The sequence below is a fragment of the Penicillium solitum genome, assembly GCF_028829755.1.
Source record: "Penicillium solitum strain IBT 25940 chromosome Unknown utg000004l_segment0_segment0, whole genome shotgun sequence".
Lineage (NCBI taxonomy): Eukaryota > Fungi > Ascomycota > Eurotiomycetes > Eurotiales > Aspergillaceae > Penicillium > Penicillium solitum.
Genome location: NW_027072124.1, coordinates 3,238,170 through 3,255,839, shown reverse-complemented (window position 1 = coordinate 3,255,839; position 17,670 = coordinate 3,238,170). Strand labels below are relative to the sequence as shown.

General features: G+C 48.5%; 9 protein-coding genes across 9 annotated transcripts; 2 read left to right on the top strand and 7 right to left on the bottom strand.

Moving 5' to 3' along the window:
* Positions 1 to 162: 162 nt before the first annotated feature.
* N7455_007239 (ankyrin repeat protein) lies at positions 163 to 819 on the top strand (the record flags this gene model as incomplete). Its single annotated transcript, XM_040957728.1, has 1 exon — positions 163 to 819. One exon carries the CDS (start codon positions 163 to 165, stop codon positions 817 to 819), a length of 657 nt encoding a protein of 218 aa, XP_040811826.1.
* A 518-nt stretch (positions 820 to 1,337) lies between these two features.
* On the top strand, positions 1,338 to 2,157 carry N7455_007238 (vacuolar protein sorting family 37 protein; the record flags this gene model as incomplete). Its single annotated transcript, XM_040957832.1, has 2 exons — positions 1,338 to 1,609; positions 1,671 to 2,157. 2 exons carry the CDS (start codon positions 1,338 to 1,340, stop codon positions 2,155 to 2,157), a joined length of 759 nt encoding a protein of 252 aa, XP_040811760.1.
* Positions 2,158 to 2,347: 190 nt separating this feature from the next.
* On the bottom strand, positions 2,348 to 3,742 carry N7455_007237 (phosphatase PAP2 family protein; the record flags this gene model as incomplete). Its single annotated transcript, XM_040957824.2, has 3 exons — positions 3,581 to 3,742; positions 2,995 to 3,521; positions 2,348 to 2,889 (listed from the first exon to the last, which is right to left on the bottom strand). The coding sequence occupies exons 1-3, from the start codon at positions 3,670 to 3,672 to the stop codon at positions 2,348 to 2,350; spliced, it is 1,161 nt and encodes a 386-aa protein (XP_040811727.2). The 5' UTR covers positions 3,673 to 3,742.
* A 934-nt stretch (positions 3,743 to 4,676) lies between these two features.
* N7455_007236 (uncharacterized protein) lies at positions 4,677 to 5,644 on the bottom strand (the record flags this gene model as incomplete). Its single annotated transcript, XM_040957750.2, has 2 exons — positions 4,677 to 5,189; positions 5,255 to 5,644. 2 exons carry the CDS (start codon positions 5,642 to 5,644, stop codon positions 4,677 to 4,679), a joined length of 903 nt encoding a protein of 300 aa, XP_040811783.2.
* A 668-nt stretch (positions 5,645 to 6,312) lies between these two features.
* N7455_007235 (uncharacterized protein) lies at positions 6,313 to 8,178 on the bottom strand (the record flags this gene model as incomplete). Its single annotated transcript, XM_040957719.2, has 1 exon — positions 6,313 to 8,178. One exon carries the CDS (start codon positions 8,176 to 8,178, stop codon positions 6,313 to 6,315), a length of 1,866 nt encoding a protein of 621 aa, XP_040811765.2.
* Positions 8,179 to 8,590: 412 nt separating this feature from the next.
* N7455_007234 (putative plasma membrane ammonium transporter (Ato3)) lies at positions 8,591 to 9,675 on the bottom strand (the record flags this gene model as incomplete). The annotated part of the gene is made up of 5 exons (XM_040957734.2): positions 8,591 to 8,755; positions 8,821 to 8,996; positions 9,059 to 9,178; positions 9,244 to 9,344; positions 9,404 to 9,675. 5 exons carry the CDS (start codon positions 9,673 to 9,675, stop codon positions 8,591 to 8,593), a joined length of 834 nt encoding a protein of 277 aa, XP_040811748.1.
* Positions 9,676 to 11,567: 1,892 nt separating this feature from the next.
* N7455_007233 (uncharacterized protein) lies at positions 11,568 to 12,278 on the bottom strand (the record flags this gene model as incomplete). Its single annotated transcript, XM_040957806.2, has 1 exon — positions 11,568 to 12,278. One exon carries the CDS (start codon positions 12,276 to 12,278, stop codon positions 11,568 to 11,570), a length of 711 nt encoding a protein of 236 aa, XP_040811879.2.
* Positions 12,279 to 12,673: 395 nt separating this feature from the next.
* Positions 12,674 to 13,066, bottom strand: N7455_007232 (uncharacterized protein; the record flags this gene model as incomplete). Its single annotated transcript, XM_065605564.1, has 1 exon — positions 12,674 to 13,066. The coding sequence occupies one exon, from the start codon at positions 13,064 to 13,066 to the stop codon at positions 12,674 to 12,676; it is 393 nt and encodes a 130-aa protein (XP_065461418.1).
* A 1,455-nt stretch (positions 13,067 to 14,521) lies between these two features.
* Positions 14,522 to 16,561, bottom strand: N7455_007231 (flavin monoamine oxidase family protein; the record flags this gene model as incomplete). The annotated part of the gene is made up of 1 exon (XM_065605563.1): positions 14,522 to 16,561. One exon carries the CDS (start codon positions 16,559 to 16,561, stop codon positions 14,522 to 14,524), a length of 2,040 nt encoding a protein of 679 aa, XP_065461417.1.
* Positions 16,562 to 17,670: the final 1,109 nt, after the last annotated feature.

Below are 17,670 nucleotides of genomic sequence, written 5' to 3'. Positions count from 1 at the left end.
AATGACGAAGAGTCAGATCCAATGTGTCACAGTGCGGGGAGCCAAAAGGGAAAGGCGGATATTTTTTTTTTCGGCTGAGTTGAGTTGACTTACTTGAACAACCACAAGTTACCTTTGACTCACTTGATTTTAAACACTTTCACTTTAATACTTTGACTCATAATGGCCCAAAATCCTTACCTCTTGGCCTGCGACAACCCAACAGCCCTTCTGGAGCTACTGCGATCCAACCCCTCGATCGCATCCAGCCAAGATGAGTCCGGCTACTCATTGCTGCACGCCGCAGCCTCATACGGTCATCTCGATCTCCTACGCGCTCTAGTCAAAGAATTCAATGTCGATGTGAACCTCCTCGATGAAGATGGCGAGACATGTCTATTTGTGGTCGAAGATAGCGACATCGCGCGCTGTTTAGTCGAGGAACTGGGTGTGGACGCCAATAAGAAGAACGCCGAAGACTTTACCGCTGTGGAAAAGTTCGAGACCGAGAATGAGTTCCCGCAGGTCGCTTCCTATCTCCGCGAAGCTGTCGGCGGTGCTCCTGCTCCGACGCACGAGCAAGCCGCCGAAGTTTTGAACTCTCCCGGGGCCATCCCTGGAAGCGATATGAGGGTCAACATTGGTACAATGACGGAGGAAGAGGCCACTGCTGGTGGTGAGCCGGATCCAGAATTCAAGAGGCGCATCGAGGAGCTTGCAACTCGTGAGGATTATTACAGCGAGGAGGTGCAGAATGAGGTGCGCGAGTTGGTTAAGGATGCCATGGCTGGCTCGAATATTGAAGCTATGGAGCGGGAGATTCGGAGGAGAACTGAGTAAACAGGAGCATAGCGACTGTTAAACTCATTCCACTGTCATGTCAGGGTTCTGTCTGTACATGAGACCATCATCGCATTCGAAGATGCAAATCACTGGCAGAAATCCATCCAAGCATTTACAATCGGAGTCTCACGGCTCCTGCTGATTGAATCGTGCGGACTGGCACTCCGCCGCTGTCTCGGGAATCTTTTATGTCTCGCTTGAAGTTTTGAGCCTCCCTGTGGCTGCTGTTAGACTTGTCAGAGTCCCTGTTGGGAGTTACTGGAGTGGCTCGGACGCCCGAAGAAAAGCTTCTATACGATCTTGTAAGTAGGATTAAATCACGAAATACCACGATATATCCATTGAACCAATTTATATTACAACATAATTAGCGATTTTCCACATATGTAGAGATCGTACTATCATAGTTGATGCAACTACGTAGATCACCGGTCTAGTCCCCGCCAAGCTCGAGCCTATCCCGCATCTCCGACGTAACAACTTAACTTCCACCTACAACCTCCAACCACCATATCATGTCTCAACCACCATCTCCATTCCCTCCGCAATCGCAGTTCTATTCATCCCAAATCATGAACCCTGACACCCCTCCTCCACCACCTCCAAAACCCAACAGCCACGAAGCCAGTCGACGCGGCACCCCGCAAAACACCTCTGCACAAGCCTGGCAGCCAGACCAGACAGGCGCAAACCAGGGCGCATATCCCAATAATCCCCAACAGCCATATATCCCCGATCCCCCAACAATCGAGGAAGGCTGGCTCCCAGACCTGGTTTCCGACAAATCGTGTGTCTCCTCAAACCCCGGAAAACAATGATAGGAGCACCTCTAACCCACCCAACCCCAGAACAACCGACCTCCAAACGATCCTCAAAGACCCGTCCCTGATCTCCGCCCTCTCAAGCCAACACCCCTCATATACAACCCGCCAACAACACCTCGAAACCCTAATCCGAACAAACAAAGATCTCGCAACTCGCGTCCTAGAGATGCAGAATCACCTCGCCGAAGTCCGCGCCTCCACGGAAACAATGCTGATCACACACCAGTCGCTGGAGGTCTCCTGGCGCAAGAAGCAAGCCGAGATGGACGCCGCTCTAGCCCCGTGGTCGCCGAAAGCACTATACCAACGCTTCAGCGCAGCGATCACGGAACAAGAGGCCGTCTGCCATGCTGTGGAGGAGAGCTTCCTCGATGAAGACCATCACGGTCGGGCCACGGAGAAGGAAATTGCAGATTGGGTCCGGCGCGTACGGGGCGAGGCATCTAAATTAGCGGCTCGGAAGGAGGCTAAGGCCCGATGGGATGAGGGACGTGTTGGTGGTTGGCGATGAGGTCTGAAAAACAACCTCAAAATAGAAATAGTCACGTCACGTCTGACTGCCATTTACGATGTTCATGCTGCCTCCGATTCATGATCTGTTCACTATGCATAATACAATACGATATAAATCTACATAACACCTTCAAGGTCTTGCTTCGTCCGAATCACGCACAACCCAATCCCGGAAATCCATCCCATCCTCACCCCTCAAGCCTAACGGCCTCACCCTCACTACTTTCCGGCTTAACACGACCCTGTCCCTCTCCCTGATTCCTAAATGCCATCTCCCTCACCGCAGCCGCGCTCTCAACATCACTATCCAATCCCCTCTCACCTGCCCACCCATCAGTGCCCAGCGAACTAGGAACCCCAACACCCCGCAGGAAAGCACGTCTCCGATTACGCGCACCCCAAGCCCAGCCCGCACCACGTCGAATGGGGAGATGGTACATGTTAAACCCGATATAAGCGAAGAAAATGCCGATCGCAGACCCGAAGAGAATATCAAAGCCATGGTGCCTGTAATTGAACCAACGCGACGCAGCAATGAAGCACGCTGTGGCAGTCGGCACGAACGCAATTAGCATTAGGTATACGGGCGGCGCAGCACCGCGCTTCCGCACAGATGTCTCGTCATCGACGTGGGTTTGGTCTTCGACGGGGTAGCGCGGGAGATAAGGGAATGCGACGGAGAATTTCGAGCAGAGCCAGAGGGTTAGGTAGATTAGACCGGCGAAGGAGACTGGAGGTTTATTAGCTTTGGCATTCATATTTGTATACAGTATCATGCACAAAAGTGCCGATGCTATGGTGTGCATGATATGTAGGTTGTACGATATAGACTTACAAGAAGAATGCCCACTGGGAAAACTGGCGAACCCATCAATGCGCAAGGAATTACTCGTATCGCGACAAATCTCCCACGAAACCAATGTCGCCGCACCCCGCAGCTCCTCCCCAAGCCCACCGACCGTGAACTCCGCAATGCGCGTGAGATCTGGATTGCAGCGGGCCAGGAGATCAGGTCGCGGTTTGCCGATTAGGACTTTCAGACCCTGTGTCGCGGACCAGGCGCTTGCGATGGCCAATGCGAGGCCCATCCAGCCGACGTTCCATTCCCAGAATTTGCGACGGATGTATTGCGCTGCGGGGGGTTTTGGTGTGGGGTTAGAGGGGGTGGTGGCTTTTGCTGGGACGAGTAGCCATGAGAGTAGGAAGATTATTATTGCTGGCGCGAAGAGGCAGACTAGGATGAGGGTTTTTGTTGTTACGGTTTCTTTGGTGAGGGGGTAGCTGATTGTTGGGTCGGTTAGGCTGAAGGGGTGGTGGTTTGGGGATTGTTTGTAGAAGCCGTAGCCGATTAGGGCGATGCCGCTAGTTAGGATTGTAAGTTTGGGGATTGGATAGGGTGGATAGGGTTTGGGTGGACGTACATGATGAATATCCAGTCGAGTATGTAGGATAGGACTAGGAGCTTGGAGATAGCTGCTAGACGCGTCACCGTGTCCTTTATGGGAAGGGGCATGGTGTGATGCAATTATGGTAGGGAATACTGAAGATAGAAGATAGAAATTAAAAGATAAAAATGATCATACTTCCAAGGTTATAATCATGATCACTTAAATGTGCAAGTGCAGGCAACAACGTTGGAAATGGAGAATGACCGGGGAGAATGTGGCGGAGTAAAAAGCTTACTTGGACTCGCTCGATTTATGGTTATGCAGAAGTGGACTCCGTGCCTAGGTATGTAACTATAGTATTCACGTCATTGATTTCACTCCACTTTTATATAGGAGATAATTTATTTAGAACTGATCTATAGAGCTATGAAGATCATGTCAAACATCCCTCGAACCAAAAATTGACTCGACATCATTGATTCCAGAAATACATCGAGAATTGTAGTGGATTCTGTAATTTCCACCTCCTCTAACACTAACCCCATTTAAGCTCAGCGGGAGCCGCCCACGATCATGCAGGGGGTATACAAACTGCATGTGCATGAAACATAGACTCGACCACGTCGCCAGCGTGTTACATTCTAATTCAAGCTGCATTAAGGTGAAACGAGCGCCTACCACAAATAAAATTAAGTTAGTTAGTTCAGTGTACTTCGATGGAGAAGTACCTAGAAAATGGGTTCGTTATGTTTTTATTATACTCACTTTCTATCTATATTAACGGCCTCTTATTCTTCGGTTCAGTCCCATGTATAAGGGAAGCGCTGATTCCGGAGACTAAAGGCAGGCTACATTCAAGTGTAACCCACGAACCGAGGTGCGTCATGCAGCTGCTTCATGCAGTTTCTATAGAAGCAAACTGGATGGCCATAATGGACTTTGCAATCCAGCAGGATGGTATAATTCTTGATAGTGAGTATCAAAGATATTGATATGATCTTCATAACGATAAAAAGTAGAAAAAATACAAAGCCAGCCAGCTGGTTATAAGTACCACAACGATGGACAAATTCAATAATTTGGAGTGAGCGGCTGCAACATTCCAGACAAATAGCCAAAAATAAAAGAACTAGAATCCTCTGATCATCCGGCGGTTCATGATAGCATCGTTCAACTGATTATGAACCTGTTGAACCCCCTCGAACCGCATAAATCCACACGATTCACTCTCCAGGTGGTTGAACAGACCAGCCAGGGAGTGGAACTCCTTTGGACAGCCACGCTTGAGACAGTGGTAGACCTTTTCCTTATGCACGGACGAGTTAACATGCGATTGCAGTGCTTTTCTCGAGTTGAACCCCTTTTTGCATAGGTAACACTTCCAACAGTTACCATTCCAGGCACTGTCGGTAACAGAATACGTCGAATCCTGTTCATCGTGCCACCCGATCTGCTTCTTGCATACAACGCCACTTGGATCAAGCTGTTGAATAATGCGGTGGATGCTGTCGCGGTTCAAGCCTTGAGCGTTAGGACAGGACCCACTCTCAAGATGATGTGAGACACCGCTAGCCGTGACAAAGCCAGTCCGACAGAACGGACAGGAAATATTGGTGCCGCGGTGGGTCTTGGAGTTCAGGTGCTATGCGATAAAGGGGTGAGTCGAACGGGTTCATAGTTTCTCTCAGATCATGTCAGCTGTCCTACCTGGCGCAAACAGTTCGTGTTCATAAAGCTACGCCTGCATTCTTGGCAGTAGTTCTTGTAATGTCCCATGGCTCTCATGTGATTCTCCGCAGCCTGCTCCGACTGGAATTTCGTCGGACACGTCTCGCATCGAACGGTTGGGAGCCAATGACCCTTCGCGTTCATGTGGTTGTTGACGCCGTGTTGACTGGAGAAGGTGCTAGTGCATGTTTCGCATTCGAAGCTCGGCGCCCAGTGATTTATAGCGTTCATATGTTGATTGCAAGCGGGCTGTGTGCGGAACGTTCGATTGCATGTTTCACACTCAATCCAGTGACGTTCGTCATCCATATGGTCATCACATTCATCCTGATACCAGAATTCTTGGGTACAGGTGTTGCATTCGAACATGGTGGAAGAGTGTAAAATAGTCTGAGAGTGGGAATGACAATAAAATTTTGGGGGAGATTGACGAAGATATTGACGAGATCGAACCATTGGATGGAATGGATCTATCACATCCCCGAAACCTTCCAAGGCTGGAACAATCCTGGACCGGCGCTTATCTGTTGACACGTCCACTAACCCACCTGGGTAGGGGTCGTGCTTGAAATATGTTATGCATATGTTACTTCTTTTGCAACATGTCAATTTTTGCATGACAGTTCTTGCATGCCAAGAATCCAGGACTCCTACGGAATCGAGACGAGCACCGTTGATGCAGTTTGACGCCTCTATCACCTATTCCACCATACAAATTCGAGGATTCTGGAATCATGAAATGGCATTGCAATTCGGACTGCTTCTCATGCATCGTCGCCTTCATTAATCCATGTGCGAACCATAGAGTCATGGAGAACACAGCGCTTAGGAATGACACTGCTTATTGCCTACAATTCTTTCTGGTTCTCTCATCACAAAAAGCAAATTTCATGGAAAGGAATAGATTATTCTACAGGAGGAAAGGAAAGGCATCAATATGGCTTCATTTCCATGTATGAAGAGATTAGACAAATTTACAATTCATTTTTACACCTTTGTAAAAGACTTCAAAATTAACGGTTTTGCGCAAGCCATTCTCACTCGTCGCCGACAAGTTCACGAACATAAGGCTTGCTATTGGCATAGCATTGGATTTCCTGTTCCTCGGGAAGAATGCCATGCAGAATATAAGCTTTAGCAACTTGATCTGCGCAGTTCGATCTGTCACGTCTAGAGCTATGCCCATAAGCATGGTTAACAATCAACCGGGCATTTTGGCCCACCTCCGCTAGAAGCCTTCTCCCATTGCGCAGCGGAGTTGCAGGGTCATACGGGGACGCGATAAGTAGAGTAGGAGTCTTGAGAGTGTTGTTGAGATCGCCGCGATACACCTCCGAGGGACTGTCCCAATAGGTATTGTAATGTCGACAAGGCAGGACTGCAAAGAAGCGGGAGTTTCCAGCTATCCAGCTCTGGGCAGACATTGTTTCCCACAACTTATCCCACCATTCAAGTCCGTCTGGAAGGGGGGCATCGTACGAATCAGCACATATCACGAGAGAATCGAGCTCAGTGGAAGATGGGACATGCGGATAGAATTGCGTTTCAGAATGGTCGCTCCATGAGAGATCTAGGGAGTTGGCTGCTAGAGTTGTATTCCCTGCTTCGAGCTCATAGAGCATTTGTGCCGTAGCCGGCCAGTCTGCCGGCCTATACATAGCCCTATAGAGAACCCTCTCGATGAGCGCTGAGTAAGTGACCAGAGAAGGACCGGCTGATTCTGTGTACGCGGACCGTGGGCGAGCTTTGAGGGACTCAAGTAGCTGGGTCATACGGGCTTCCAGCTGCGCAAGTGTGACGGGGCCATCCTGGCTGGAAATTGGATTGGCCAATGCACACCACTTCGGTCCAGCGTTGATACACTCCCCTAAGAACCCATCGCGCCATGCATCTGTCGCATTATCGAGAGAAGTCCAGCCAAAGCCCCCTAAAACGCGATGATCCCGGACATATTCCGTACCATCGAGAATCAAACGGCCCGCTCGGGTGGGAAACATGTTGACATATGTCTGGCCAATCCCCGTACCATAGCTAACCAAGTATCCCGTTACTTCTTCTTCATCAAGTGCTTTTCGGATCTCGTCTAGGTCGCGTGCCACCGATGCCGTGCTGATGAAGCGACCAAAATCCCCCAGCCGTTGCTGGCAGGCAAAGAAGGTGGCGTTGTTCATTGCATCCACAGCCTCTAGTTGGGCCTTTGGGGCCTCCTCGCGATATCGGAGTGCTAGCAGTGACCACCGGTCGCGGAACCCGTCTTGAGGGTAACATGCCGCGGCGGGGAGCGAGAAGTTCACACCGCGGGGGTCCCACCCTAGCACATCTAGTTGTCCATCGCTGAAGCGGTTGGTCATCTCCTCCGCGGTCTCCCAAAGGAAAGATGTTCCGCTTCCTCCCGGGCCTCCTGGGTTTATGATGATAGTGCGCTCAGTCCTGTAGCTTTTGGGTGAAATACTAGTGTCATTCCTATGGGCTAGACCGGCGACCTGGAACTTGGTAACTGCAACTCGGACAATACGAGCGTCTGAAGAGTTGTGATAATCAAGTGGTAGGTCTAAGTACCCACACAGGTAGATTCCCCGGCCTGTGCTTCCCCAGCTCCAATGATTCGGATTGGTGTCGAAGAGGGCGGCCCATGATTGCTGCGGAGTCGGGTCATCCAGTGGCGGCGGACGACTGGCATCAGTGCATGGGATAAACTTGAATGGGTCTCCTGGTTGTGGGAATGATCCATAGGGCAAGTCGTGCACTTGAGGATCGTCCCGGAAGGCCCAGCGCGGTGCTGGGGTAGGGAATTTACCGAACCCCACTAGGCCCACTATCCCTGCGGCCGCTGCCACCCAGACGATAGTTCTCCAGGGCCATGTTCGAGGCTGGGGTGTGGAGGTGAATTTTCCTTTCTCCATTACGAAGTTCCGACCGATCGAGGTGGATGTTCCTGTCTAAGAAGGCAGCCGTGATATTTTGAGGTTCAAGTTAGCGGGATCACATCATCGCCATTAGCGCCATTTTGGGCGTTTTACAGGGATTGTTTCTAGGGTAACCAGGCGATGTGGAAATTGTCACGAATATATATCACAGTGGTTCATTCTCACGGTTTAGACTACCATAGTAGTCTTGGTGAGTGATGGTCAAGTACTTACCATATGTACCATATGCACGGGCTTTTCCGTATGGAACTGGACAATAGAAACGCATAGTACAATAAAAAAAGATAAGTATTTTCGGTGAATATATAGCTACAAAGCGTCAAAATGGGTTTTTCGACACACAACGTTGTAAATATGTTCTCACAGCCGTAAAAGCTAGAAACTAGATCTATCCCTCAACCTCACGCTTCCGGGCTTTCTGATTCTTCCCAAGGATGACTGTACTTAGGTCACCCACTGGTAGTGCGATGGGGAAATCGACCGCGTCGAGGATCTGCGCAATGAAAATATGCCAGATGGGAATGCAAAGGGCGAAGTTGAACGCACCAGCCGCCTGTGTATAGAGAAATCAATACAAATTCCATATGCAAGAAAGAAATAGATGTCTTTGCAACGTACCTTTTGTAATTTGGCAGCCAGTACGAGGTTTCCCAGCGCCGTCTGGAAATATGTGCCAGCAAACAACCCAAATGTAATCACGAGTAGGAAAAGCGCGAGGAAGAGGCAGACGTTTGTGCGGAGGGAGCAAATCATGTATACGAAGGTGAGGAGTGCGAGAGTGACGTAGTAGAACCCTATAAAGTCTTATGTTAGCCCTTGCGCGCGTACACGATCAGGTATGATGGAAAGAACTAACCGACGGTGGCGCTGTATTCAGCTGTCTCCATTCCTTCCAGGGTGTTACCATCAGGTGAGTACATTGTGCCAACGGCGAAGAATGGCATGAGTGATGTGCCCTGGACTAGCCAGAAGGTGCCTGTGAACCGGTGGGTTCTGATTAGCAAAGGCATTCAGTCATGGTCACCGACCAATTGCACATACCATATGTAAAGAATAAAGCGCAGGAAAATGTATTCCCAAGGATCCATTCGCCGATCGCCCCGAATATCTGTACCATTGCGCCGAAGAAGATATAGACCGGTCTAGTAGAGGAGCGTTGTTAGTATTGTTTTTATTGTAGCACCATCGTGGTCTCTCTTACAAAATTGCAGCACCGTTCCCGCCAGCTCCTCTCCAGCCCATAGTAATCATTGCGGTCGGCGTCGCAGCCAACAAGAAGCCCATCAATGAGATTGGTGTAGGATTGCCAAATGTAGAACGTAGCTTTCCTGCATTTGGTGTCTTGGGGCTGAGGTATAACTTTTCAAAGACATCGCGTGGTATAGGAAGCATAACACTATCGGCGGTTTGATAGCGACGAAGCATCTCTACCGTAGAGGCATCATGCTTGTCGCTGATGTTTTCGTCGGACATCTCGAGATTCAAGGGGAAGGATTGTGATTTTGTTCAAGAAAACCTGGGAAATCAAAGTCAGACGCCGTCTCAATGGTGGTGATAGAGAACTGGAAGCCAACCAGGGAAAGAAAAAGCAAACCGGACCATGATGACCAGCCCTTTTATGCTTTTTCATCCAGTCCTTGATCCAGCTGTATATCTTTCACGCCTTCTTGTTTGGACCAAACCTTCGTAGTATTCCCCACAATCCCCAGCCCAACCCCGGATTTCTTTGTTGACCAGCAGCCAGTAAGTTGGCACCAATCTGATCTCAGGCCATTACGTAAAGCTAAACCTGCTTCATTCCCTTCGCAAGGGTAGCAATTGGGTAGTATGATTCGCTGGTCAAATCGTACTAGATGCAGAGTGGGTCTGAGCATCCACGTACATAACCCGGTTTTACTGTACCCTGTTCCGGTGGTTCCACATTAGCGTGGGGTACAAAGTATTATGCTGTACGGGGTACTCAGACCCACTTCCCCTTTTGCCATCTCCCCGCAATGGTGTCCAGAGCCGAGGGAGTAAATCTGCGAGTCGGCTTCTTCGTAATTGTGTTAGATCAATGGATGGTAGTTGAGGTATAAAAGGCCGTACTCACCCGATATAGACTCGCCCAGACTTATGGTATACTTTCTTGGCTGACTGATGGCGCCCGTATAAAGTCCATTCGGTAAAGCTTGCATCGGTCAAGCCATCTTGGCACCCTCGGTAATTAGGCTGGACGATATAGCCGCGCTTCGGGGGTGGGGGGAGGGGAGCGGGTGTGATATTCTGTCCTTGTGGATTGTGTGGAGTTGGAGAAAGCCTGGGGCTTCAGTGCTTCCAGGAGGATAATGCATGACGCCAGGGACAAGGGAGCACCATGATGGTCGATACAAAGAGCAATTGTGTCCATGGGTATTGCACAATATCCTATGCCGCCATTCTCACCGCCATTGTTGTTATGGCAGCACCCATTTGAATATTAGGGGCAATCCATCTAAGAGATTTAGCCGAGGTGGAACAAGCAGACTTTTTAGCCTCAGGGCTAGGCTACAAGACTTGCATCCTGTGATCCAAGCGAGGAGAATGGTTCCTGTGGTCCCAGCGAGGAGGATGGTTCACAATGGAACGAATAGACACAATCTAGACACCTAAAATTCATACACAGGCATATGAGACTCAAAACTAAAGGCATTAGATGCGTATAACAGTACAAGTACATGAAATGTAAACAGTCTAGATTTTCCTTCATGCACAAACAAGGCCAACAGTTAATCAAAATTGGTTAGACACTTGGTGTCTGTAACGAGATATTTACCTTGCGACACGAGTTACAGCACAGCAAAAGACTTAAGAGGAGACGCGTTGAGCAATACAAGGGTAAGGTATTTGCATTATCCACACCTTCTTCTCCAAGCGCGCGGACAAGCCAAGCAATCGATAAAAAATTGAGCGGGGAGTGCCCAAAATTATGTGCACGGGTTTGTTTTCACTAGGTTTTCACCTGGTGAAAACTACCCCTGGAAAAGAAAAGAAGAAGAAAAGGAGAACGAGGCTATGCGCGGAGTGGGGCCGCTTTTTATACCTCAGGACTATAAAAGCTGCTTAAGTAATGGTATATGCGTAGTTAACTAAATATTTGTATGTTAAAAAGTTATTTATTACATGAAATTTGTCTGGTTGCCTTTGTTTGACCACCCTCAGGGTCACTACCAGGTCCAAAGTCACATGTCTGGATATTTTGATATATTTTCCTAGTTTGATGCTTGACCTTGTGTACAACAATATTGCCATGTACTCAACCATCTTTGACTTAAACTCCATGTAGTGTACTAAATTCGAACAGTTGCGCGATATTCATGAAATATTCAAAACCACTCGTTCATCACTCATAATCCCCTAATGGCACCAGCAAGGTCGTTCATATTCTCCAAAAACACATCAAACTCGGTTTTTACCAGTTCCATGTCTTCATCAATATCATCAGTCCACCGATGAACATACACAGTTCTCAATCCACACTTCTGTGCGCCCCGCAAATCATAGGCATGTGCAGCAACCAAAACCACCTCCTCAGCCCGAAGCTTCACAAGCTCCAACCCCTTCTCATATGCATCCGGACGAGGCTTATAAGCACCCAGAAGTTGACTAGAAAACAGCATGTTGAAGTCCAACCCGGAAGATCGAGTCAAGTCTAATTGCAGCCGTGTCGTGCCGTTCGCATGAACAAACACTTCCAGACCGGGATCTTGTCGAAGACTCTTGATTGCATCAGAAACCTCGGGCCATGCTTTTTGCGAGTGCCATGCTTTGATAATTCGATTTTTGGTCTCTGCGTTGAAGTGTGGTTTATGGTCGGGCGACTTCTCGAGGAGAGCGTCCAAGGTGCGGGCAAGGGTGAGGTCGATGTCTTCTGGGTGGAGGTTTTCGTTGACGCGCTTGGTATTTTCTAGGAAGTATTGCCTACGCCATTCCAGTGCAAACTTTGAGGCTTCGTCTTTGGGAATTGCTGCGGGTAGTGCTTCCACTATGCTGCTGTGCCAGTCGAGGCATGTTCCCATGAAGTCGAAAAAGACTGCTTTTATCTTTGGTTGAGACATAAATGTGGCTGGTTCTTGGTATAAAGGCTAGCAGGGATTGTGCAGGTAGATTTTGGAAATAATTGATGAGGGTGGAATCAATTTTTATGAAGAAACCTAGGAATTGGAGTAAGCTGAGATGTAAATCTGATCCTCTTAGCGGGGAAGAGTTGGATTAGAAATCCAAATTCTTCAGCCCCAATCTCAGACATACTACATATATTCCTGTTTTATGTTTGTTCTCTTTACTCGAAGGTCATAATTAAAATACTAATTTGGCTTACTAGAAAGATAAAATATATAACCAAGGGCTTTTGAGTACTTGATTTCAAATATCAGCCGCAAGATATATTGTTGACAAGGTCATTTGTAAACCCACAAGCTTATTAATAACTACCTAACACATAGACTTCCAGTCAACGAGACATTGAAGGCCCGAGACTAACCAGATCCCGCGATTGTCTGCGAAAAATGTAAGTCCGATTAACGTCAAATTCTCCCGATTTGGCTCTTCCATAAAAGTAATCCACCATCGCTTCCGCCACTTCATAAACTGCATCCTCATCGGGAAGTTCTCCACCGACGCGAATCGATAAACAGTGAGAGTATCTGTGATGCATAGGTAACTCGCCGATTTCAACCTGTCGGTTTACGACACGGTACATCATAAGGCGGATCAACTCTAGATCGCTAAGCCTGGCCTCATCGGGGTCAAAGTACACTGTGGCCCACACAACATGTTTTCCTGATGGACCGTCGGCTACGGGAATGTTGTCTATGCGAGTTCTAAAGGCGGTTCGTGTGGACATATTGATTTTTGTTAAGTCATTTATTGTCAGGATGAGCTTGGACATTGGCTGTGGTGAGGGTTCGTTTGAAAGTTTAGTGGGACGGGGAGTGAGACAGGTGGGTGGATATTCTGTCTGTGAGCGGTGATATCTGGGTCAGGGAGGTGAGGATGCTTAAATACCCAACACTGAGACTGGGAAATATATCTTATTATAGCAGGATGCTGTAGCCGTGAATGGAAACAAAGACTCTTTGGGTGATAACCGCTTTGTCGAGTCTTCGGTACTAATTATGAGAAACCACTCGACAAAGTATTCAGATCTTTCTTTCTTAAGCCTCGAAATCGAAGCCCACGAAGCCCTGGAACCAATAACCTCATCGAATCGTGGTCAATAGTTGGCTTTGAGAGCACTTTATTATCAGATTGGCTGTGGGATATCCCGAAATAAGGAACAAAGGCCTTTGATCTTCCGCTTTGGAGTATCAGTCCATTACATTATTTGTCTACACACCCTACCCACCATATCAACAAAGGAACCCAGTACAGTTCAATAAAAGAAAGCCCCATCCAATCCCTAGAAAGCATCCGACCTCAAATGAAAAAGCCGAAAAAGCCTTATCCGATCAATCTCAATATTTCCCGCCGCACATTCCGCCTGATAAAAAAGCGCCAGTTCCAACGCATCCCTAAGAAAAGCATCAAGATACAATTCCCGAAACCGTGTAAATGCCCAATAATCCCCACGGGCCGGTAACGAAAGACAACCCATAACTCTGTGGTGCATGGGCTCCGGAGTAATCGAGACACTGACATGGGGTGTCTTTTTGGAGATTCTCGCGTGGATGGTCTCGGCTACGAGATCCATGAACTGTGCGTCTGTTTTATCCCGGTTTTCTGGGGTCGCAACGAATACGTTTACCCATACTATAGGTCCGCTAATGTGACATCTCTCGTCGGTGTAGATACCGTTATGGCTGAACATACCTTCCTGTGCCATACTTGATGACTTTTGGTTAGTTTCCGTATTAGGGGTCGGTGGAGGGCTAGTATTCTTTTGCCGTAGGCCACTACTACTTAGAAACTTAGAAAACACCTCCTTGGAGGTCCAAATGGGAATTTATGAGATATGCTCGTATTATTATATTAGTTGGGATGTTGTCAAGGCTTTGTTGAGACTAAAGGTTTATGTTTATTTGATACAATGGCTTTCTCTTTAATTTGAGATGAGCCAGAATGGCTTCAATCATGGACTTTTCAGACAAAGACCCTTAGAGGGCTTGTCCTGATTTCTAGAAGCCGACTGATCAAACAAAAGGCCCAGTTGATATAGCAACTATCGTGCGATATATGTTGGTCATGGATATTATAACTTCATTCTCGCGTATATACTCGTCATCTAACATTATCCACATGAAAATTCTAATAGGTAACTGCTCTGAGTGAAACATTCTCTATACAACGCATAGCAGATCACTCACAGCTTAATCCACCTCCCCATCCAAGTCTCAACAATTTCTTTAGCTTCATCAACCAAACCAAGATCAAGCAACAGCTGTGTGGTCCCCCGCACAGCGGAATCCAACGCCGAGAAGATCCAAGCATGAGTATAACTAGTATGCTCCCCAATAAAGATAGTCTTGAACTCCGTCTGATAGTAAGCAGGCAGATACAAATCCTGCTGCCCAACAAGTGGACTAGCCCAGGCACCGGCCTGATGCTGATCAACCTCCCAGCACTGGCGATTGTAGACACCGGTAAACTGCTCAGCAGCAATGTCGCCATGTACCTCGACCATTGCGCGGTGGATCAGCGCAACGTGTTCGTCCTCGCTGAGCGCCGCAGTCGACCGAGCGGGCGTTCCCGAGACATACGACGCAAGAATCACACCCGGTCCAGTCGCGTTCATGTTAAAGGAGGGGTAGCAGACACTCCCGACGCCGGGGATATCGACTGATCCGCACCCACCAAAGATGGGCTGTTCCAAGTGCTCCCAGAACCGGGTCTTGTAGAGCAGCGACATCTTACACGAGGGGTCGTAGTTCATGGTCGAGATTGCTCGGCTCAGGAGTGATGAGTACCGGGGTAGATCCCACAGTCTGACTTTGCTGAATGGCGTAGCGACGACGGCGTAGTCGTATTCCTTTGTTTCTGGCACCATCTGGAACGGATCGTCGCGCCATGCAACGGCGACTTTACCGGATGTCTCGTTGTACACCAGTCCTGAAACTGTGCGGTTAAGGGTCGTCTTTTCTGCGACGTGGGGATAGAATGCGCGAGGAAGGGACTCCAGACCCTTGTCGATTGTTCGCCACTTGGTGGCTGCGAAGTAGACGTCATCGTAGAGATCGCCCCAGATTGGAGTCGACTCTGTGCCGGCGACGTAGTCGGTTATATTGGCATCGTAACCTAGCGCGTATTTCAAGTACCCAGCCTCGGACCAGTGGAACATGCCGTCGTCGACTGCTTGCTTGTGGGCTTGGTACATGTTGGTCGCGATTTTGCGGATTGTTTCCCGGTTGTTCATTGTGGTGTAGTTTTCGAAAGCGGCTTCTGCTTCTGCGACAGCTGTTTCATTGGATGAAGGTGTCGTATAGACTAGCGAGGAGTTGGCCGCGACTTGGGCTGCACTGGGGATTCGCCCGTTGGGGAGACGGTTGCCACCGGAGGCTGCAGGCACATTGGGGCTATTTTGGATAAAAGGGATGAAGTTGACCTGGAGATCTGGCTTGTCTTTGTTCATCTTGTTGAGGACGCCGGCGAGTTGGAAGACCATGTGATGATCTTGGATTTCAAGCGTCTCATTTGTGTCGGCATAAGTGATGCTAACGGGGAATCGCATTGGTCCCATCTCTTGGTATTGATACTGATCGGGAGTGGTGTTGTTGAGATATTTGGTACGAATACGACCACCGACTCGCCCGGATGATTCATAGATGTGCCAGTCATGAATACCAACAGACTCGAGTAGCAGACTCGTCATCAAGCCGGACATTCCACCACCGAGAATAGCAACAGAGGTATTCTTCGCTTTAGAAACAAATGACTTGCTATTCTTTTTTGACTTCATGTAAGCCACTCCGTCAAACCACGGTCCCATGGCATCTGCCACATCGGCGATGCTCTCTCGCTTCTTGATAGGCGATGATACCATTATCGGCGAAGAGCAACCCACAAGTCTTGATCCGGAGAAAGCATGCAGACAGTGTGAATGGGGTGCGTCAGATGGTGTGGACCAGACGAATCGCTCCGGGTGCGCGTCGCGTTTCACAAACGTGCTCCCGATCTCATGGTGACTCTGCGTCGGATCTTGGATCCCGCATTCCCCGTAAACAAGCTGTAGGTTACCTTCGAACTGCGCATCCAGGAACTCAACGTGAATGTTGTGCAAAGAGTCGGTGGTTACACCCCTGGGACTGTGGAACCGTATAACCTCGATGCCTCTCCCCGCGACCCCGGCTAGGCTTAGCCCTGATAGACCCAACCCTAAGAGAGTATGTTGTAGATAAAACTTCATCCTTTGTCCGGACAGGAGTAATGTGGAAATAAAATATGAGCGCTTGGCGATAGTCTTTCTGTTCCCATGCTTGCCGGACACATTTTATATGTGCTTCTTTCTCTTGCGTCGAGTATCTTCGGATCTTCGGAATACTAGGCCTGGTATCTTGACTCACCACTATCTTCGAAGCGGGGGAATTCACTGCGACTTTGTTATCTGGCGGTGACATGGGAGCTGGTGAAGATAGCTACGAGGTCTGTATCCGCGATATTACCTACAGATACTATAGGCTCCTCTGTTGCTTTGTTAGCATCCATATCATCCATGACTCTCAGGCTGTTACGTAAAATCGCAGTATGCCAAGGACCACAAGCCTTCGGTTAGCAGCTCAAATCTAGCAAGCTAAAAGCGCGGGGATTGTCGAGTGCACCTGTCACTGGCTGTCCGTTTCCCTTATCACAGCGGTTGCTTCCGACGCTATACCTTATCTCAGACCGGGGTGTTGGAGCTAGTCCGGGGTCGGTATATTCTATGTCAATCGTGGGGAAGGAGATTGTTTGTAATCAAGATATGGGTCCTCGGGTTTGATATTCTTATCATTTGGAAGCGTAACGATCCAGGCAGGTACATCCGTGGACAGGTACACAGGATAAGAAATCGAGCCAATACGGTTTGGCCGCTTCAGCGGCTCGGCAAGAGGATCTTGGCATGATGATCTTGGCACGCCCTTCGTTTGAATGGCTTCTAGAAAGGTGGAGATACATACTAAGACTGGAGCTGAAACTTATGGATTGGATACCTTGTTGACGGTTATCATCCGGTCTCTCATCTATTGCCTAGGAATGGGTTGTCTTTCCCTGTCTGCTCCCGAAAACACCCGTTGATACGTTCATGGCTGTTAGTCACTACACAGTTTGACCCCTTGGTTCTGAATAAAAAAATGACAATAAGACTAATATTCAGTTGGTATCTTTATCGGACGAGGTCAAGGGTATTTTGATCTGTTCCCAACGTTCCAGTTGACCCACTACATGTGCTGTTCTTCAAAGAGAGCGTTGGGTTACATAATTTTATATTAAATTCCTCATGGGGGAGGAGACAGCGAAAAGCAAAGATAACACAAAGCG